The 24,349-nt window shown below is 33.6% G+C and overlaps 2 protein-coding genes across 2 annotated transcripts in view; one reads left to right on the forward strand and one right to left on the reverse strand.

The window, feature by feature from the left end:
* The window catches only part of LOC147073988 (uncharacterized), an 895,029-nt gene that overhangs the window by 792,574 nt on the left and 78,106 nt on the right, over window positions 1-24,349 (forward strand). The gene's annotated exons all lie outside the window — the stretch shown is intronic.
* LOC147073995 (potassium/sodium hyperpolarization-activated cyclic nucleotide-gated channel 2-like) lies at window positions 11,086-22,521 on the reverse strand. The gene is made up of 4 exons (XM_085944722.1): window positions 22,414-22,521; window positions 21,883-22,072; window positions 19,686-19,783; window positions 11,086-11,432 (listed from the first exon to the last, which is right to left on the reverse strand). The coding sequence occupies exons 1-4, from the start codon at window positions 22,519-22,521 to the stop codon at window positions 11,244-11,246; spliced, it is 585 nt and encodes a 194-aa protein (XP_085800848.1). The 3' UTR covers window positions 11,086-11,243.

A 24,349-nucleotide genomic window follows, 5' to 3' on the forward strand; every position in this document is an offset into this window, starting at 1 on the left:
ATAATATGCGAGGGTATATTTCATTATGATATAAAAATCCTATCAAATCAATGAAGTAATTATAATACAAATACACATATTTAGTAGGTATTTTATTATTTTAAGCTTTCTTCTATGCAAAAAGAATATGATTTCCTTTTTTAATAATCAAATTTTGTTCTACTTATAGTTTTTTTTATTGTTTTTTTATACCAATTACTAACCGGTTTCACGTGGTTAATTAAATTAATCATGGGTATTATTGTTGTATGTAATTCGGCCACTTGTGACCTTACATACATGTTTATTGGGTTATCAGTAACGTGTGATATCATATACATTATAACAACGTAGTCTACAAAGAATTCGGTATAGGTACGCAACATAATCGTATTTAACTAATAATCTGCAATGTTTTAAGTTATTTGTTTAATTATTTATATCTTATTAAATTAAAAATTAGTTATGGTTATGTTTAAACCTTTGCAAGCAGTTAAAATTAAGCAACACAAAGTTATAATGTAATTTACATTCCATACAAGTTCACAGAAAGGTCAATAAAATGTTCTTAATGAAAAACAATTCTGACTGATGAAAAGCCAAAAATGGTACCTACCTCAGAGTCAGTTTTCATATACATATATGATTTTTTGGAAAATAATATATTGTTAAGTACATCTTAAAGTAGAATCTTCAAGTATCACATTGTTCAGAACCAATTCACTGTTTCAGTATCTATATCCATGAAGGAAACCTGAATTTCCTAACACCATAAAACCGAAAGTCCATAAGCATCAAGTGTTTGAAAAATCTTAAATTACGTTTTTATAAAGAATTTTAGAATATTTTAGAAATAGGATACACTGCCTTTAATGCACAGAAACATATACCCACCATAGATCACAACGTAAACTGATTGCCTCCTTTTCATGATTCGTAGGTTTGTCCAGGGGGTGGTTTTAATTCACATGTTTTTAAAAATAAATATGTATGTTTAAGACCTATTGATTATTACATATAGCTAACAACTAATCATTGTAGAGGAGTTTGTCAATATACTGTCACACTGTAGTGATCTACATGCTCCTCATTAGAGCAGATGTGGAACCTTTTTTATTATAGTCATTATCAAACGAACCCAATACACTTACATATTTTATGATTATACGAATAAAAGAACTGTTTTGATTACTGTATACTTTCTAATAAATATAATTAGTATATTTCATGAAACATTAAATTATTGTATGCATATTGGGAATTTGGTCTTCTAGTATACTCTAGTATAACACCCACGATAGTCGCGTGGGTTAAGCGTCGGCCTATAGCGTCGTGGGTCCCGGGTCCAAGTCCTGGGTCTGGCAAGTACACATATTGTGTTTCAATTTGTGTATAAATCAGAGTATGGACCTAATAGTTTGAGCAAGTGGCTGTCATCCATTTCTCGTAAAAACAAAATCTGTTAATATAAACCTTTACTCTGTGAAGGCCCATAATACGATCTTCTTAGGTCAAAAAAAAAATTACTTATTGTAAAATATCTCTATCTCGACCATATTCTCTTTTACCTCTGTTTTAAATTTAAAGGCATTTGTGGAAAAATAATTATATATATTGGACACCCAGCATTAGACATAAGCCATAATTAAATACTAAAACCCATTTTTTTCACCAAAATAAAAGTATAAGTATTACAATAATAGATTCGGCGAGTGGACAACCGCTGGACAAATTCCGTCATACAGACGTAACCAAGGGATACTAAACCCGTTGTCTATACAAACTCATAAAATTCACTGGATGCAGGTACTTAGCAGTAAAGAACTAGGGACCGAGAAGAGTAGAGGGAGCTAGAAGAGGCCTACATATTACAGCAGTCCATCGACCCCGGCTGATGTAGATGATGATTTACACTAAATTGTACAATGTCATTTCGCGTAAGCCACTATTTCAAAAGCTCTGCAGACGAAAAAATGCTTTAAGCTCCTGTCACCACTTCGCACAACAATGTGCTAGTTATCTAGTATGAAGAGTTTATAAAGTATTTTTAAGTGGCACTATCAACGTCTCCAAAAAATATCCATAATAGGAATCCCTCTTAACAATTAAAATGATTCGTTTAAAATGAATGGCGATATAGTTGCAAAAACGAAAAGTCGTACGAAATGGCTACGTGTCCACTGCGATCGGTCATGAATACATTATTTGATTACTCTCACTATATTACTCGAATCAATATAATTTCATTCATTTTTCACCTCAGGAAATAAATACACGACAAAACAATATAATATGTACAGGTGTACAATTAATAGGGCATGCAAACGAAAACTCATATCTCGGGATCCCGTTCGACTTGTTGATTCGAAAGTGAAGTGATTTCAGGATTAACTTTAATACGATAATAATTAATTAATACATCAGTATAACAATTAGGATTTAACTTTTTTTTACGTTCATTTCCTCAGTGTTTTTCTAGTGAAAGATTACATCCGGGTTTCTATATTTTTACTTACTTGTATTTTAGTTAATAAGTAATTATGTTATATTGAAGAGATTCCGCATTTACAATTAATTAATATAAATGAAAAATAATAATAAAACATTATGTACCAGCGCAAGACATTATGTATAACACATTCATAACCAGCGGCGCTTTTTAGTAGACTGTAGGAAGGGGATTATTTGGATACTGAGGGGGGGGATTTACAGGAATTCAATTCAGACACAAACCTTTAATGTTGATCAGATGAGCGCTCACCTACTAGTACTATCACTCTCACGTTTGCACTTTGGTCTTGGGATAAAGATGATTTTATGATAGTTGGTAGAAGCGACATTCGCTCAAACACTAACAGATTTAGGGGTAACGAAGGTCGAACAATAACTTCTTGGTGAGTCATCCTGGATTGTGGGCGATCGACGATTAAAACTTATGCCGGTAATGACGTCTCGACGGGTAACAGGAAAGTAAAATATTTGTATGAGATGATCATTACCATAATTGGCACAAACAATAACCTAATACAGTGGTCGGCAAACTCATTAGTCAAAAGAGCCAAATATCAACAGTACCATGATTGAGATTTCTTTTGAGAGCCAAATTTCTTAAACTTAAACTATATAATGTAGGTACACTGTTTATTAACTTAATAAACTTTAATTCAAGTTTTAAATCTTAATTAAACTATGAGTAGGTACATTGAATAAAACTTGATATCATACTTAATAATGATCGTATTTATTGATAAAAATTATGACAAACACTCGATATCCATCTCCTTGAAAAGTTTGGGGAAGTCAGGTTTGTATGTTGTTGTTTTTAATTTTAAGCACGATTCCAGGTTCTCGTCAATAAGACTACTTCTCAATTTACGCTTGATAAGGTTCATGCTTGAAAAAGATTGTTCGCATGAATATGTAGAAACGGAAAGGGAAAGTACAGCAAACGCTAGTTTTTTTCAACTGATCATATGAGTCAGGAATACTATTCCAGGTGTTAAAAATCATCATGTCTTCCTTCTCCAGGTCTTTCAAAGCAGACTACTTGTGCTGTGAACCATGTTCATATTTGTTTTTCTCCAATATATCATATCAGCACAGAGACGTTCAAATTCAGAGCTCCATAATTCTTAATTTTTAAATCCAGCAATTGCATTTTGAAGTTGCCAATGTCAACATTAAGGGGAGAAAAAAATAATTCTATTACCGCAGCATTAAGAGTTTTTTTTAACAAAGGCTGTCGTCGCTTTGCTGTTTCTGAATTTCTGAAACCAGTTGAGAAAAGCTTCCCTCTTATTTAAAATTGTTGTTTTGAAATAGCAAATGTGAATATCAGAATGATTTTCTTGGCGATGTTTCACCAAGCTTAGTTAGCAAAGATTCTCTTTCGAAATCTTGAGCAAAAAGGGATAATTTGTTTTCGAATGAAATAACTTCTTCTAACATCGAAACAAATGTGTTTACTTCCCCCCGCAGTTTACGATTAAGATTTGGATGAGACGTAACGTCTACCATGAAATAAAATTTTTGGATCAACTGATCGTCCGTTATTTCTGGATAGTGAATACCCTTCTCAAGGAGAAATGCTATAATTTTTGTTAATAATGAAGCGAAACATTTTAAAACGTTTCCTCTTGATAACCAACGTACCTTGTTATGCAGCAGAAGATCTGCGTACTCACTTTCCATTTCAAATAAAAAATCTTTAAATTGGCTATGATTAAGAGCTTTAGCTATCTATAATGGAGTATCAAGATTATCAAATCTTAATCACAAATTCCATAACTTTGCAAATTTCTTCTGGAAATGTCTGTGCACAAATCGCTTCTTGGCGAATGATACAATGGTAAGCAAGTATCTCATGATTATTTTTTCTCTCAAAACAGTAACATATCCCCTCCCCTTTCTTATGATGGTCATACTTTTCGCCCTGTCTGTTGAAATTGACATAATTTTATCCAGTAGAATATGATGTTTTTCCATGCACTCAATTACAACATTTGCAATATCCTCTCCACGTGCTTGAACTTTGAGTGGCAATATTCCTAAAAGTTCTTCTTTAAGACCAGTGGATGAAATAAATCGTACAAATTTGTGCTGTATCATTTATGTTACAAGACTCGTCAACTGCTATTGATAAAGCTGAAACGAATTTAAGATCTTTGACTTGCTGGTTGGTTATATTTTAAGACATTTTTCCAGTTCTATCTGTCACTATTTTAGTCCGTATGTGGTCATTTGTGGTAGAGCCACATTCAAGGGGCCAAAGAGCCACATGCAGTTTGCGAGCCTAATAGGAACCAGTGGTGGCCTACTGTTTACGTATCCGGTTGGTAAGTTAAGAGTGTCAGATTCAAATTCCAAACCTGTCAATAATTACATACTGTTTTTCAATGTATTTTTGTAACCAAAGCATAAACCTAATAGGTTGACCAATTGGCTAATATCCAATTCTCGTAAAAACAGTTTGTAACTTGACATCTTCGTGAAGCGGCATGGGTCCATTCTCCATACCTTATGAATTTCAATTAGAAATTCCCAGCCCTCGAAATTAATTATCACTTGACTAACTCGTTACCAAACGTACAACTGTATTTTTTTTTTTTTTTTTATTGTGTCCGATCCTAAGAAGATTATATGGGCCTCCACAGACTGGATGTTTTGTATTAATAGATTTTTATTTTTACCAGAAATAGATGTTAGCCACTTGCTCAACCTATCAGGTCCAGACTCACGAGTCTCACGACACAATAAACCGACCGCCGCTCGGACATCGTAGGCGTCTAATAATTAATTTGATAAAACTAACTATGTGAGCAAAAACGTGAGGAATTAAATATTTTAAATATGCTATGTGGGAAATATGTACTTTTTTTCTAGATTCCTTTATGGATACTTCGCATTTACTTAGGTTTCTTTAATTACTTTGGTACGCAAATTACTCTATTTGATGCTAGTAGCCGGCTGAGAAATATGCCTTATTGAAAACTATTCTTCTACCCGCATCGGGTATTGCTAATTTGAATTCGGCCAGGGCCTATGAAACCGCCTTGCAGAAACCCTGGAAAATTCTGATGAATATTTTGTCGTATTCATAGGTAACTGAGAACTGCAATCTAGAGCCGAGTTTTTCCCGAGGTAAAAGAAATGTCGCATATGACTGGTATTCTGAGCATATACTTATCCTATCTTATATGACTGCAGTCACTGGGTCTGAAAGGCATGAATCATCATTACATGTCACAATTTATTATTTTGATTCTTTTTATTACATCAATACAGAAATTAAAAAGTGCATCTCTTCCGGCCTTGTTTGCCATGGTACCCGGAAGGTCTCAAATGTTCGCATCTGCCATCTGTAATAAAAAGTTCAGGCTGTGGCGCTCCTTGCTAAAAATTGGACAATCTAGGAGTAAATGTAGGACGTCCCTGCAGCCCTATGTTGTAACTTATGACATGAAGTCACCCGGCGACATGATGTCATATGACATCATTCTGACGTAGGTACTACCGGAGTGAGTCAATAGTCTTCGAGAAATTAACGCTACTCTAACACTGGCGTTATTCATTGTCCCCATACACAAATAGGTGTTTCAGCATAATAATATCTATGGTGAGCCGTGTGCATTGGGCGGCTCGCCTCGATGCGTGTATTGAGCATACGTCACAATTACGTCATGTCGTCGGGTGACTTCATGTCACAAGTTACAACATAGGGCTGTTGGTCGCTTGCGTCGTCGCATAGGCACTTTCCGTCAGATGTTATTTTAAGCCGGCTTAAGGCCATTATATGCTCGCTAGATAGAAAATAAATTTAAGATTTCTCGTTGTAGATTTTCACTTTTTGTCAAAATAATGGAAATGAAATAATAACGTATTATTATACAATAAAACAATTACATTTTTCGCCTGCTCATATGTAAATCCTAGTAAAAACATGTCGCTGAATGTAAAAATCGATGTTTTAATCTAAATAGTGGTGTTGAAATACCTCAGATAATATAAATATTAGAAAAGTGATATTAGTTCAAGTTTAGTGATAGTCACGCCTCATATATTTTCACTGTTCGGATGAGAGTTCTATCCTCTGACCTGCTAACCTGACGATGATACATACGACCAATAAAATTATCATGCATCAAAGCGCGTATTTTGAAATTATTTATTTTCAATAAGAATTTAATATTCTTAAACCTTAATTCAATTCAATATTGAAAAATATAAATTATTTTTTTATTTCGCTAGCATAAATTTTTAATCATACGATAATCATTGACCAAAAAAAATCTGATTTTTTTATAAATGTTTTCAAAAAAACCCGGATTGATAATATTTTCCGGGATTACAGTCCCTAGTGGACAAGTATGATTAAATGCTAGAGGCAGGGTGGCGATCGATATGACAGACCTCAGCAGTAGGGTATGTAGTATCTCGCTTCATAATTAATAGGGCAGGGATAATTCCATAGCGACGGGAATATTCGATTGAATGGATCCTTGTCTCTTATGCCACGTTGGAGACGAGGCTTAAGAATTGACACAATATTATATTAATATCGTTAGTTTAAGAGAGAATTTATTTAAATCACTGTAGTGGAATTATTCGAAATTATGGGGGTACACTAGTACGACCATGTTACTCGAATTCATGACCAGATGAAACAGTCCTCACAACATACTTTCTTAGATCCGTTAGAATTTAAATTCAAATTCCATCAAGTACCTTCGGTCGATAGTATTAATATTATACTTTCTTAAGTATAAAATAGGAATTCTGGTAACCCTGCTTGACGCCCAATCATAATTTTGAAAGCCGCTTTTCGATCGTTTCGCCACGGTTTAATCAATCATCAGCTTATATTTTGAGTAATATCAAAATAAAATTCGGGCATCCTATATACAAGACAGAAATTATAAATTAATACAGAGTATAAAAAAATCGATATCAGAATAAGGCCACAGACTATATCGGTCATTTTCATATTTGCAATTAATTGGCGAAAGATAGTTTTAAATTAGCAAACACATATTGAAAAACGACATGTACACAATTATTTATACCAGATTCAAGCTTGAACCCGCATCCAAGAATTCACAGACAGGCACTCTAGCCACTAGTCACTGTGAGATCGACCTATAGTAATGTTTTCAAAATTAATCCATGGAATATAACCTAATTCTACAAACTACGAGCAAAATGTTAGATAATAAAAGAACATTTACGGTATCTAATCTACTTATATCGATTTTTGTTATCCTATTTGATAGACTTGCGTCTTTATAATAAAATGATTGTGTTATAGAGCTAAAATAAATAGATGTATTATATAGGTAATAAATGAAGTAGTTATATACAAGTTTTGTCCTACAATATGTTATTATAAAAGAGTTTCTTTCAAGCGTCTGTCCTATCGGTACATAATAATTACATATAATATATTCATACATTCACAATTCATTTACGTGTATGTTAACTTGCACGAAAATAATTGTATGCCTGCAAATTGGCCGAAACCATTAGTACGATTCTCAAAAGACTAAAACGTTTTCAAACAAATTAAATTTTCAACGGCAAATATTTTTCAGATACCCAGTCGTTCATTAAACCTAATCCTACGTTTAAAAGAAAAAAACAATGGGTCACAATTTTTTCTCGTGAGCGAAGCATTTGGGCCCCACAAGGTGGAAGTTATATTAACAAACGTAAATATTTTCGATGTATGTTTATTATCCATTCGCCAAACTTTCTTGATATCAAACATACTGAAAAACGTATCATCATTTTTCCAGGCGTATGATATATCCCGCGCCTACGGCTTCAGAAACGGGTTCTCTACGAGTCTACCAACTTTCCCACTGGAGAGTTAAAATCGATTATCAGTAAGGTATTATCATGATGTATATTTATGCCAATGATAGCCGAGCAGTAATATATCAGATTATTATGTCATCAGTTTTAGGTTTGAATCTCGAATATGACAAAACTCACGTGTTGTTTTTCAGGGTGTGACTGTGGATCAAATAGGTTGATCAAGCGGCTTACATCCGTTTGAATATATAATAATCCGTTAAAATCTGTTGAAACAACCATCACTCTATAGAAGTCCATATAATCCTATTAGGATCATGGTGATATAATGCAAATATTTGTAAATCAATCAAATTCGTACAAATTACTGCTTCGTAAAAATACTGATTGATCAAAATTCCATTAACTATGAACGATTTTCTTTTATGAATCTTTTTGATGGTTTCTGATGTATGTACCTATCAGTGTGCGAAAGGTGACTTTTGGAAAGAGGTAGGCTGTGGAGATCTGATAAAAAGAACACACTTGTCAGGTATACTTACAAGAAATAAGAAGATAATACGATATTACTACGAATGAATAGGTACACACTAATGACAACGACACACTAATTTAATGAAACTTCAAAAACTCACTGACGACATAAAATTAAGCGATCAGTTTAAATTAAGTACGTATTTTTTCAAAACATTTATACACATAAAAAATCATTAGGTAAAAGTTCTTTTTATTTTAAAAAATAGTCGATATTAATTAATATTCGATTTAACACCATATAAATTATTTTTTTAAATTATCTAATTATTAATTATTTAGTTTTAGGCTCTGCGGTCAGAGCTTACCTTAGTTCATACAATTCAATACACTGGGCGGGACTACGTGACGTAAAGTCCATATGAAAAAAATTGAAAACTATTTTAAACACAATCCGACCTTTATTTGCGTCAAGACAGATGGCGCGCTGTGGTATATTTTTAAAACTTTTGCAGAATATTTTGTAATTATCTGTGTAATACATTCCTACACATACGGCATCTCTCGTTGGCAAAATAAATTATTTTATAGAATATATAATCAAGTGATTATATAAATAAGTCAATATGCAATTAAAAGATATTTTTCTGAAGAAGGTAGGGTTAAAATAATCGCCTAGTATGGAGTCTTTGCCACTGGTACCTATTTACCTTTATTATTATAGATGATGTATGTAACCAATAATTTTACATAGGTACCTGTATTTATGTATACGTACTTTCAAACAATGAGTATATAATTAGTTCTACTATCACTTATGAACATGAGTGTATTGCATTTAAACTAATTTGTAATAATACAACTTTTATTTAGTCATTACCCTTTAAGTAACTATAATTGTTTTTTTTTTACCACTAATTGCAATTTCCAGAATTTAACAAATGTGAGTCTCAAACTTCTTTCGTTGTTGAAGGAATCGAGCTGTCATATGGATATGAACTCCCAAGTTTTAGAGTATGTTATAACTACCAAACTTTGCAAGCTAATGAGGGTTAATAAACAATAGCCATGTAGTATGATGCAATACTTACATAATTATTCTAACTTGATAAACACAAGTGTGGGCCAGCAGACGGTCATAGTATTAGGGACCCACGCCTGAATATCATACAAACTAATTAATATATTATTACCAAAATGTATAAAAAGGGCCACGCATCTCGCGGTCTTGTCTATTATTTTTAATTTCTTGTAACGCGTATCTCTTGTCCGCTGTATATGTATATGCATAAACTTTTATTTTTTAACTTTAGTGAAAGCTTTATTGTTTCCCAATCATCTTCTCCCCATCTAGTCTAAACATATATCGATCTGAAGGCAAATCACCTGACAATTATTACCTTCAAGACGACTGGCTTTAAACTTAACCGCTGTGCATACTACTTAGGAGTCGCACAGAAACATAACACCATCATACCACCTCAGGTTGCTTTCAACACAAGTCATCCGATTTCTTAGCCTTCTTCCCTGAGAGACATAACAGAACCATTTAAATATGTGTTCAACAGGAGTAAAATAATTACAACATTTCTACGTTACTTCTACTTATTACAAACAATGAAACAAACATTATTATTAAGTACATATTTTGTAACGATTATCTATGTTATGATATATTGTAACTGTAAATCTTATTAATTGTTTTATTTTTCTCAATAACAAGACGGCATTTTATACTCTCTTCGCAAGTGTTTGCTAATTTTCCCAAAACTGAGTCAATTATTATTACCTATATTATTCTCCATAGATTCAAGGAGCAATAATTGTGCCTTATCCTAGATTTTTCTACGTCAAATACCAGATGAAATATTACAGCGAATGTATAGTACAGTAAATAGACTAATAAACCAACCTCTGAAAAAACACGTCGAAAAATTTCGATTGTTGCAGGCAATGAATATCTAGTTTTAACGAATCGATAAGTACCGACACCACTGACAAATTTGAATAAATCGATTTAAAAATTTAATATTCGATTGTCGATTCTACATAACTGTTTTCAATATTCTGTCAATGATACCTAGTTTTTAAATGATTCATATTAAAATTGCAAGAAAAAATCTTGTTATTTATATTTTTTTTAGATGATATGTATACATATGATTATATTTAAAGGAGGATGTGTTATTTAAAACATTCGATTTAGATACATTGTAATTAAAATATCATAAACATTTTTTACTCAAAAGATTATAAGTAATCCCATATTAGAATTATTGTAAAGCTTATAACTTTTCATACAAACCAACTTTTAAATCCCATTACACACATAGGTACATAGTAATATGATGTCGTAAATATTGTTTATTATTATAATATCACTTGTACAACATAAATATATTCTCAGCCCCTCATACTGACGGTATGGAAGGAATATAACTCATTCCGACAAAACAAACGGAATATAAATGATTAGTGTTCTAATGTAATGAGTCAGCCTCTTCTGTTCGCTCCAATCTGTCAGCGGCAACCCTTGCGATATGCTCTAGCAATTCTGGATGATGAGCAATCGCCCGGGTGAAGTCTGCGGCGTCCAATCTGAAGAGTTCGCAGGCTGAGATCGCGATCACAGTTGCTGTGCGGCGCCTACCACTACCCATCAGAGAAACCTGGAAGAGATCAATAGTTTATTACATCTTATTATTTGGTGATATTGTATATATTTATATGCGTGTGTGTGTTTATTTACACATCTTTGTACACATATATATTTGCCTGGCGTTTACGTGGTTAAACTTAATTATAATGGTTTTTAAGCAAAGTTATTTTTGTTAAGTCTACTTTAACTGGGTCAATTACGTTGACAGCTATTTCGGACTATAAAACTATCGTCGGAACGGTCGACTATAACTAGGTACTATATAACTATATGTGGCTGTCATCGGATTCCTATGACCCAGATCTCAGTTATAACTTATAAAATTATTTATTAAATATTTATTTTTCGCGTACAATCGGTCAGTACCTATATATTATAATTTAATTTCGTAATATTATAAGATAGTGGATCCGCAATTTCATAGCATTACGAATTAATATTATTTCATAATCATTTCAACATATTATTTCATAGTGCACCGGTCAATAAATAGCGGGTCAGAATCGATTGGACATGTCACTCGATTACAAGTTTCCGTTAAAGATATATCGCACCGAATTGCTGTTATGTTAATTATTGTATTGCATAGATTGTACCCTTGTAATTATTTGAATTAGCAAATAAATTGTCGCCTCCTCCATCATCACTAACAACTACTACCGTCTTTCATCTGCAATACATATCCTCCGCGGAATTAGAGTACGGCGTATATAATAATAATATAGTCGGTCACTCCGCTAAAAAATATAAGTAACGCTAAGTGTGAGGCCTCAGTGCCGGCGTTCGGCGCAGCGTTGAGCGTTATGCGCAACTCAAACATATAACCGTATAAATGTCTAACCAAAAAAAGACACTGTCTACGAACATTTTCACACACGGTTATACGTTTGAGTTGCGCAAAACGCTCAACGCTGCGCCGAACATTGCCACTCAGGACGTACACTAAGGCGTAAAACCCACTTAACGCAGCAAGTGGGGCTCTCGCGCAAAATTTCACAAGTGGCGCGTAAATCATCGAAAATACAACGTAAACAAATACGCCAGCGCACACTGGATTTGACGACGCATTATGCGCGCCCGCCCCATGAGTCATCGTTTTTTGGCTTCTCGGCGATACGAATGAACGAAAATACAATGCAGTCCATTCATTGAACGCGGCGAGCAAAATCACGCTCTGGAAGCGTCGTCGATTGACGGGCGAGAAGCCATTATTTAATAACAGAGAACTCATCGTTTAATTTTATTGCGTGTCCGATATTTCGCTGGTAGAATAATGTCATCGTGAATATTAATTACAAGCCCCGAAATAATATAATATTTTTATTGCTTTGTTATGAGATACGCTGATAATAATAATTATTTTGTGCTTCTTGGGCCCCTTATTACATAGGTGAAGGGTAATGCGCGGGTGGGAGGGGGCCTACTTAGTAGTGAGCGCGTCGAGCGCTTTTTGGTGGGCTTTATGCCTAAAAGTTGCTTCGCTGACAGGTATCTTAGCTCATTAAATCAAGATTAAGACACACTGTATATGTAAAAAGATCATGAACACATCGTAAATACGTCATCGTCATATTTATGGACTTTTCTTTCCCGACTAAATTAATGACTCACAATAACATTTAACTATTTTCCTTTCGATAATTCGTCAAATGATTATTTTCCGACTGCCTTTCTACAAGGCTTACTTTTCACTCTTTTGAATCTCGTAGGTCTCTTCTGCTCTTGAAACACTTTTGCCTGTTATCGCGAGGGATGGTTTCCAATCCCGGTGTCCTAATGAATTTGAATTTACATGCGCCTGTCAATTACCTACGTAGTCGCAACCATGATTTATTCTGGATCTAAACCGTTTCCTCGTATCAAGCCTATCAGGCATCATTAGCGTGGGGTGGAAGATAAGTAAATGCGCTCCCTAAAGACAAACATTTTCAATGATGTACTTCGCATTTTGTTTTTGAAACTTACTACTTAAGTTATTATTATTATTATTTTCTATATTCTTTTTTTTTCTTGTGAGGTTAATATTTGTTATAATGTAAATCTCATATTGTGTAAGTCTTGAATTTAGATTTGTTATGTCCACAATGTTTTGTTTTCTTAAATAAATAAATAAATAAATAATTGTTACATACATACTATATACATATTAATGTATTAATTTGTGATTTTACCAACTTTTTTTATATCTACCAATGATTAGGCAAATGACCAACAACTATTTTCCGTAAAACTTTATTATAACCATCTCACTGTGGACACCCATACGCTTTGGTTATTTATGGCCATGGGCGAAAATGGTAACATGATATAATACTATGTATGCACATACAATAGGTACCTATTTTATAAAGAGCTATTTTGTTCAAATCCCGCTACTCACGAACAAATAATAATTTTAAAACACATTTACTGTTAATACGTGGTTGAGAATATTTCTCGCGTAAAGCACGAAGTTCCTACACTGTACGTGGTCTACGTCACATAATGTCTACGCCGTAGCTCGTAGACAGGCACTGTAAAGTTAATGTCAAATACCTAATGGTAATCCAAAAACATGATGTATAATGTAAATGAGTATTATTAATAATCAATTTTAATAAAAACACATAATTTATTGTACTGATTACATTTTATATTAAATAACTGAACCAGTTTCGTCCGCCTCAGAGGGACATTTTCAACTAAGATGAGAAAACAGACATTTATAATAAAAAAGAGACGAAAATATTCACAAATACTGAAAATACATAATTTGAAAATATCTCATGTATAATATACACACTAGAAAAAATCATTTTGTGGAAAAAAATACGACACCCGACGGGACATGAACCTGTATCTACTGGATTCGTGCCAGTATGCTTTTCCAATTAAGCTATGGGAATCTTATTGCATCACGACAATTTTAACTAGTACCTACTTGTTACATAAAATGCTTATCGACTTGCGTTATAATGTTGGCTTTCTGTTTTAGTATATTAAATTAAGGTAAGTATCAATTGATTCCTAAATTACTAACCGACGTCGCGGATCACTCCATTATTTAGTTATTATTTATTTAATAAACTATTTATTTTATTCAACGAATAATACACAGGATTTTAGAATGAAACATTCTAGGTATATATTGAATATAATAATTTGAAAAATATAGAAAAAATCATTTTGTAATTCACAAATACATTAACTTATCAAACAATATTATGGCACTTACGATTAGTAATTGTAATTAAATTATAATTAGGATTAAGACATAATGATATGCGACGAGGACGTCAATTCGATTCTAATTGACCTGTTATGGATCCGTAACTCCCCTCTCTATGATTCCTCCCCAACGACAATAAATTGTCTTTTGTTTAATTGATCGACACCCTAAGTTACTAATAATGTGCTATTGTTAAGAATATTCGATCGGTGTGATTTCGACTATTACAATGCACCTACTCAATATTATATTATTGATCAACCCCAATGTATCCACCCTATCTAGCTGTGTTACTACACACATATAAACCTTGTACATGAACTAAGCGTCACTAATATTACTTACTTACTATTTCATATTATGTAATGCTATTGAAAATGATCCTTGGATTCATTCAACTCGGACCATTCTTCTTGTGCAAACATAATTCAGCTCTGCTCACCGAGTTGTTTAACTGAGGATCAAACTCTATTGAGTTCTTTCCCTTTTATTTATACACCATGTAATTGTAAATTGAGTATTGAAGAATAAACATCTCTGAAGATTATCATCCATCGAGTCTTATTACTGACATAAACCTTCCACTGGACCACGTGAAGGATCGGGCCTCGTTGGTAAGGAATTCCGTTGCCGAAAACATAACAGACCAAGCCTGGCGTAGCGGGCGAAATAATGCGATCTGCCGAAATAATGCGATCTGCCGAACCATAATATCTGTACCTCAGAGGCAGACGGATGCAAGTGCCAAATACCCAATTGTTCAGGAGAGCCAAAAAACAATTTTTATTTTAAACGAATATTCATAACTTCTAAGAAAATATACATATAATGATCATTATTTTTTTTATTCTAATTAAATTAAAGTACTTCTGGAATATGTAAGAAAGGAATAAATATAATACAATTTTATATCTAAAAAAAATAAAATAAAAAACGTAGTGTGGATTTGCATCCTTCTGCCTCTAAAGATATTTTGTTAAATGTGGATTTGTATCTTATTTACCTAGCCAAAATAAAACAAATTATAAGTTAAAAAATATAAATATAACAAAGCAAAACACATTTTTTTTTAAAATTTTATTATGTATTCATCATCATCACCAGCCTGAATCTATTCACTGCTGGATGAAGGCCTCGCTAATCTCCAAGTTGATTCCACTTCTCTCGTCCCTGTGCGTTGCGTTGCCAAGTTTTTCCGCAGAACTTTATCATTTCATCGATCCAGCGGCCTCTAGATCTACCTTGCGGATGTTTTGTACCTCTTGGATACCACTGGATGAATAAATTTGTCCAACGATTGTTCTTTCTTCGACCTATGTATCCAGCCCATTTCCATTTGAAGTTTTTAGCAAACTCTATCACATCATTAATCCTTGTCTTTTCCCTTATCCACTCATTCTTCTTTTTGTCCGTTTGCGTTATGCCCAGCATGCACCTTTCCATTCCACGTTGTGCTACTCTAAGTTTCTGGATCTCTCTTTTACTTAGGGTCCGTGTTTCACACGCATGTGATTACGGGAAGTGCACACTGGTTGAACACTTTGCACTTTAGGCACAGTGGGAGGTCATTTTTGAAGAAATTATTCAGGCGGCCAAAAGCACTCCAGCCTAGCTTTACTCTGCAAACAATTTCATCAAATATACATCCATCTATAGACACTTGCTGTGCCAGATAGATATAGTTTTTCACCTGTTCGAGCTGAATGCCATTGATGAGGATCTCTTTTTGGCCCGCAAAGCAGTTGAACATGACTTTCTTCTTTGACACATTTATTTTCAAGCCTACTTTGTTGCTTACTCCAGCGAGTTACTGCATTCTGCTTTGGAGGCCTTCTGAGTCTTGCAAACTACTATTTATTGTTATCGGCAAAGTGTAGATGACTCACGTATTCTCCATTTATGGGGACCCGTGTCATTCCAGTCAAGTTGTCTAAATAAGTCTTCAAATGTAGCTGTAAATAGTTTAGGTGAGATTGTATCACCTTGTCGGACTCCTTTTCTGATAGGAAATGCGCGATGGTTTATGGAGATGTTGTTGCGCTACTGTATATATTATTGAAAATATTTATATAGCGCCCGGAGATTCCTTGATTTCTGAGTGCATCGAGTATTGAAAATTTCTTTATGGAATCGAACCCTTTCTCATAGTCTATAAAACCTATGGATAGCGGCAGCTTGTATTCCTTTTACCGCTCTGATTTCTCTGATGACTTGGATATGGTCCATAGTGCTGTATCCTCCTCTAAAGCTCGTTCTCCTGGCTGGTTCTCGTCTAGTACCTATATATTGCAGACGATTTGAGAGAATTTTATCTTAGTGAATTATTGGATTTGCATCCTTCTGTCTCTAAGGTAGGTATGGCACTTGCATGTTTGGACTAAGACTTCCATCTCTCTGCCTCTAATAAACAAAGCCTTTAGCATGACGATTCTTAAAAAAAATCATTTTCCCCAAAAATTGAGTTGCATCCGTCTGCCTCTGAGGTACAGATATTATGAACAACAATAACTGACAAATGGATTAATACCTTCAAATTCCGTGTAGCGTAGAAGAAGAAGCATGTCAAAAATTCGATGGTTAACAGGAGCAACTGATGACTATATTATACGCTTGGGGTACCGAATTGGAAATCGGCCACTACATAATATTATGGAGATATTTATTGGAGAATACAAGATTTTCGCACTTCGTGGGTCTATTCTATACTTATCAACCTGAGCGGATAAATATTATCAAACTGGGTAGGTCTGTATCAAAGTATTAGCACTTATTGTAACAATTACAATAAGTTGGTTGTCATTGTTGCAATAAGTGCTATATTTTAACAGCACCTCTCTTGAACAATACAAATATGTAATAAATACTATCGCTTTTTCACTTTAGCGATCGATAGTAGCCTTGTGTATAGAATAGACCCGCTGATGATGATAATTAAAACAATGACACTTCACGTCGTATACTCCGGTATCTAACACATAATATACTATAGCTGTTGGATTTGTCGGAAAGTTTTAATGATATTATTACTCGTATCAACGTAAATTGCAAAAGCATCATTTCATAAACTTTATTAAATATAAAATTAGTTTTCCGATGAGCTTCCTTTGTGATATAATACTGCAGCGTGCTTCACTGTTTTAATATTTTATTAAAAATACTGTAATATTGCATGTGAAACTACGAGTTTATCACGTAATATTATTACTATGTGATAAGGAAATGTTGAGAATATTTTTCAAATAAATTTAACACTTTCAATGAAGTATATTATGTTTGGTTTATTATCTGTTATTAAGTATTATTGGCCTATTATATCGTTGTGGGTCCCAGGTTCGAATCCTGTGTCTGGCAAGAGTGGCAAGTACACATAATATTGTTTTTCAATTTGTGTATGAGTCAGAGGTATGGACCTAATAGGTTGAGCAAGTGGCTGACATCCATTTCTGGTGGAGGCCCATATTATCCTATTAGGATCGGACATAGTCGAAAGAAGTTATTACACAATTACCGATTTTACTATTCGATAATTTGACGCAAAAGTTTGATATTTCGTTTGACGTGAATTTTAAAAAAGCTTTGAGACGAAACGAAGCGAAACGAAAATTCAAAAAACTATATAATATCTTGTATGTTTCCTATTCAGGGAAATTAATTTGCAGTTTGTTTTATTTATTGTTTGATACAAAAAAAGCTGTCAAAAAGTATTCAACTTTTTTCAGTTGCTTGCTCTTAACATCCAACATTCTATACGACGCAACATTGTAAAACTCAAACTGTTCACGTTTAAGGGGCCGCTGAAGAGCCCGCCGTTCAAATATAATTCAGTATAAAAAGGACCTCGGCGTCGTAACTACGTCAATTTAAATCGATCTTTTCGCAAAAATCACTAATCATCGGAGATTTTATTTCAAGAAATATTATTATTATTACTGATAATTTCTGCCGCGGAGCATTATTATTTTTTTAATGAACACCTGCCAGATGTAAAGCCGATCAGAAAACAGGGCTGTCAAAATAATATTAAGCATTCATATTTTTTAAATGTTAATTTCATCATGGTTTTTAATCAAACCTGTGCAAGTACGTACTGATAACTTGGGTGGATTTTGTAGCAAACATACTATTGATATATATACGGGTATATTATTATTATAACCCAATTCAAATTGAACATAGGTTGATACTCAAATACTATTATAGTATGTTTATGATTTCGAGAAAATAATACGATGGTACAATTAATCCATATCAATTATTTGAAAACATTACATTCGCACTTTGCACAAAATTACAAACACATTCGAAGTTTGCCGCACACGTACAGACCACGTGATATTTGTTTACGCAAAATCGTCGCTTTTCAAAATGGCGAATTTGATTACCAGATTTTACTGCGATGAATCAGTATGTTCCTTTTTGTCTTTTTTTATTCGTAGGTTTGTTTACTATGTACACCGAGAAATTTCCATTTATAAACTCGGAAACGATTTTTACAGAAGAGTTTTGGAATATAATGCAACCAAAACTGGAAAAAATTCTATCATGGGTGTTGACTTCCTGAATTAGCTAACCCCAGGTCCATGCCACTACGTGAACCACAGTGGATATTAAGCCATTTCCACACTGGCAACAAGTTGCTGGCAACCTCATTAAATTTTACGATACTTACCATAATTGCTTAAGAAATTTTACAATAATTATCGTAAAATCTAACGAGGTTGCCAGCAAATTAACTTGTTGCCAGTGTGGACCCGGCATTAGATGCACAAAACTTAAATAATATATATTATAAATAAAAATTTAAAATTATAAATATATATTATGATTTATGTCTTCGACAGCCCTGATGAAATAAATGTGAAATATGAGTCGGATCAGTCACAGAGCAAATTTATTAACACAAACAACTTTGACACGACCTTTTTATATTAACTAGTAGACCAGATATTATGGACCACATGTTAAAAAATCATATTTTCAATTCTCAAGGCCAATTCTGTAGAACGTCCTCTTTTAACAAAAAAAACATATATTAAAATGAATGACGTAACAAACCTCTCCGAAGTGAGCGCCATCTTGAAGATGACAAAGCTCCCTTCCGGCTGCCGAGTAAACGGAAACTGTTCCACTTACGATGAAGTACATACAGTCACCTAAAATGAATAAATGGGATATTATGAAATTAAGTAGGTAGGTATATTAGTAGTGAGCTCATCCGGTGGACGTCCAAGGTATTAAACAGGTTTTAGGCACAGATTCGTTCGTTTCCCCACCCCCTTCGACGGACAAATCAACTTACCTATATTAAATCAAACAAATATTTATATATAAAATTTACACAAAAATAAGGAATATTTTCAATTAAAGCAGCGATTTTCAACTTTTTTTGTTTGGCGGAACCCTTGTGATATTTTCTAGAGTTTCGAGAAACCCCTTCCTGACATATTATGTTCCGGGCAGGACAATTACAAAATATGCGTCTAAGAGCGGAATGCAGAAACATTTGTCATAACTAAAATTTCCTTACCAGAAAACACTATGCAGAAACACTGTCCTTAGTTAAGATCATTTCTATTGAAAATAATACCATATTTAAAAATTCTCGTTAGGTAAATTAGGTAAATTATTTTATAATTGTTAAACGATGACAAAAATATGACAACTGCATTTTATAAATGCAATAACAATAAATACATATTAATATTTAATTATAATACTCTTATGTTTCCGTTATAAGTCATTATACGTGATTCCACAGGCACCACAAGATTTTTTTTAACATGGTAACACTAGCGTCTAGTGTCATTCTTCATCTGGTATTTTGAAAATAAAATAATATTCTGCAAGTACATGCCAAACGAATTAACACTATCAATATCCATATTGAGATACATTGTTAAATGAATTTGAGTGTATGGACTGTGTTATAGACATGCGAATTTATTTTGACAGCAGCTGTCAGTGGTAAATGGTAGTACAGAAGGGGGCGTGTTCATAACAAAAGTAGTCTATGGTTAAGGATTCCTTAACTCTATACTCAGGATTGTCTATAGTTAAGTCATGCTTTTCGGCGACTTATCCTTAGGAACGAAATCTTAGATTGTGCATTCCGCTCTAAAGCGATTGACAGTGACATACCGAGATAGAGTACCTACCGCTCATCAGCCCTTAAAGTAGACTCAAAAAGTAAAAATAGTTTTAATAAAAACGCATTTCTTTATACACAATCCACTTTTTCATTAAATAATCATTGTACCAGTTTCGTCCACCTCAAAGGCATATTTTCAACTATTATAAAATCAAACAGCTGATGTGGTTGTCCATGGTTCCGTGAGAACCAAGCAGTGTCAGCAGAATCTATGACATACGAATCGCTTTAAAATTAATGTTAGGTATTCATTTAATTATTGTTTAGTTGTTTAGTACGTGTAATTTTTTTTGTATACATTTTTCACACAAATAACTCAAATTAAAATGTATTGTTATTTTTTGTTTCAAATAACTAGAGCAGCGGTTCACAAACTTTTTCGCCAAAGGGACAGTTTTGAAATCAAAAATATTTGGCGGGCCGTCCTTTCTTTTGTAAATATTTTCTGTTTTTAAAAACCATATTGGCAACAAAATAAAAGAAAAATATTTTATTGTGTAGTCTCATATTTTTTACTAAATAATATTTAATGTAATAATAATGTATATTATACATTATTTATTACTCTTATCAATATACTTACTAAAAAAATAATATTTTTTTTTTCACCATGTGACTTATACAATTGTTTGTTTGAAACTAAATCCTGGAACCTAGGCTCAAATTTTCTAGATTGCCAGAGGATATTTAATTTTAAATGTAATTTTTAATATTCGATATAAAGCATAAAAAATAAAAAAATATACATATGATATAACATAACTCTCGCGGGACACATCAAAAAGTCACGCGGAACACACTTTATGAACCCCTGACTAGAGTATACGTACGTGATGCTGAAGATGATAACGGTCAAATCAATAATCAAAGAAGTAAAAACTAGATAGTTACCATACTTTGACCACACCATAATATGGCATCCAGAGAGATATCATAAGTACATAATTCCGGTTAGTAAACCACTGGGTCCATAGTATCGACGCTAGTTTGAAAACAGCGCTCTTCCTCTATATATTATAGTCAACCATCGCCAACGTCTAATAACGGATGGCACGGAAGTAAGAGAGTATTAACTGATACCTGCCTGATATAAATATGACTCACCAATAGTGTCAATCTTGATGATAATGTCGTTGGTTAGAAAGATCTCGCTGCGGAGACTGGTGGCGATGCGGAGAAGAAGACTGTCAGGTAGGTGGCGAAGAAAAGGAACGTCTTCCACCACCTGCCGGCAGGAATGCATCATCACGTCCTGGCGAAGGCGCCCGGAAACCCAGTTCAATATGTCAGACTCCTATAATAAAATATCATAAATATGCAAATTAGTAATAGTAGGATTAAATATTATTAACACCCTCAGAGTAGTGGTTGTGAGAGAAAATAATCGCAGTAAGTAAGATTTTGTATACGTATACGCCATATGTGTGGTATTGAAATGTGCTCGCCAAAAATATGCTACGTCGATGGAACCGCGACATCTTTACTTTACTCTACTTCCTGGAGGTTGGCGGACAATAGGGTTTGGCAATACGCACTCCTGGGAAGTCCAATATAGTATATTATAATCATGTTATGTTATAATAATAGTCTGTACTCATACAAAAAAATCTATATTTTATTTATATAGGTACTTACTCTAAAGTAGGAATTATGGTATCGCATTTGGTAGAACTCCAACATCTTCTGCTGCATGTGACTTGGTAATTCTTTCTTCGCCATATAAGCTCGCAGTTGATTTGTCATGATGTAATATTTACTCTTGGATGAGGTAGCCCCTTGCAACACGGATAGTATAATGGCCAAACAAGTTAGGTTGATCACCTGAATAAAATTAAATGTCAAATTGGAAACACCACATATATTTTTTAAATAAAAAAACTCAGGAAATTCTAATAGTACTAATAGTATCTAATGTAGTTGTTACATTCTATGTCTGCGACACGCGCTAGAGTAAGATAAAAGGTCTACCTATTTTTTAGTTAGTTTCCAAAACTATCGCCGGCAAATCGTGCTGAATCGCTTCACGCAGCGTCGATAATCTGCGAGTTCGTGTTGCTAAATTTGCTATTTTTTGTGTTAAACATAAAGTCAGTGGTAAATATGTTTAGTTAATTAAATAGGAAAGGTGGTTCTGCGTGTTGTATTAAAATAATATGGTAGCCGTACTGATAAGCAAGAAGATGGTATTACGTTTCATAGGTAAGTTGATACATGTTCGTGATAATTTATTTGTATATTATTATTTATTTTAATATCAGTGACCTAGTTTTTCTTTAAAATAACCTAAATTATGGATATCTTTACCTAATTGGTTGCATTTTGACCGCTTAAAAATACTATATAACGTAAAAAAATAGAAAATTATATTTTAATTATGAGCGTTTAGTGCGAGCACTTTGGGCGAGTACTAGCGAAATGGTCTATGGTCTCGAACATTTGTAGGCGAATGCGTTCGCTCGCCCACAAACCAAACGCACGGCACGTAGCTTCATTTAGCAATGCAACGGATGGCGTCTATGTGTATCTATAGTCTATGGTTCTAACATTGACACCTCGTATCTGACATTCAATGTTTTTGATAGGGGGGAGTTAAACTATTACACAAAAACTATGAATTATTTTTTTTAAATATGCTTAGTGAAAAAATAGTATAGTTGAATTTTAAGGTACCTAACTGTATTTTTGTTTGTCAGATACGAGTTGTTGTTTTTATTTATTAAAACGAATTTTTTTTTATAGTACTTATTACACTTTTAATTAATATATTAGGACCGGTTTCGTCCGCCTCAGTGGGGACGTAATAATCCTAATATATTAATTGAAAGTGGAATAAGTACTATAAAAAAAAATGCGTTTTATTAAATAAAAACAACAATACAATGCAGTTCCACCATGAATTGACAGTTAACAAAATAAAAGAAATCAGATACGAGTTGTCAATATTAGAAGATCGATAGCGCTACATTCAACTAGATGCAAAATGTCTGGGACTCGATTCGACGCTTGCACTCTGACTTTGCTGCGGTAGCGAGTTATGGGCTTTGGCGCCTTATACGCCGGCCACACGGCAGCGACTTGCCTGCGCGGTTTTGCCTGTGCAAAAAGGAGGATTTATTTCTCTTTTTTTAACCAATAAACGAATAAACAATAGAAAAATGCTTGTGACAAAAACAAATCGTCACTTGACAACATTGCTGCGATTCCGAAAAACAGTGTTTTCACGACGACGACTTCTGTTGTAACTAGGGATTCCAATCCCGGGATCCCGGGATCCCGAGCTACTTTCGATACCTATGAATCCCGGGATTGATAAACATAATCGCGGGATTTCGGCATTGATTTTTTTATCAATTTTTATGGAAAATAAAATAAAAGCGAAAATATAACAGAAAAAATACTTTTAATAAAAAATAACTACATTAGAAATAAACTGAGTTTGAATGAAGTTTGATTTATAGCCATGTGTAGGTTGACGATGCATTTTATTTTTTCACGTAAATTATTAAAAATGGAAAGATTAGAAAAAAAACAATGATTCGCAATTTTAACAAAGTAATTCCACCATGATATC

This window comes from Rhyacophila brunnea, unplaced genomic scaffold (assembly GCF_057557595.1).
Source record: "Rhyacophila brunnea isolate RB1 unplaced genomic scaffold, BYU_Rbru_1.0 scaffold_17, whole genome shotgun sequence".
Taxonomy (NCBI): domain Eukaryota; kingdom Metazoa; phylum Arthropoda; class Insecta; order Trichoptera; family Rhyacophilidae; genus Rhyacophila; species Rhyacophila brunnea.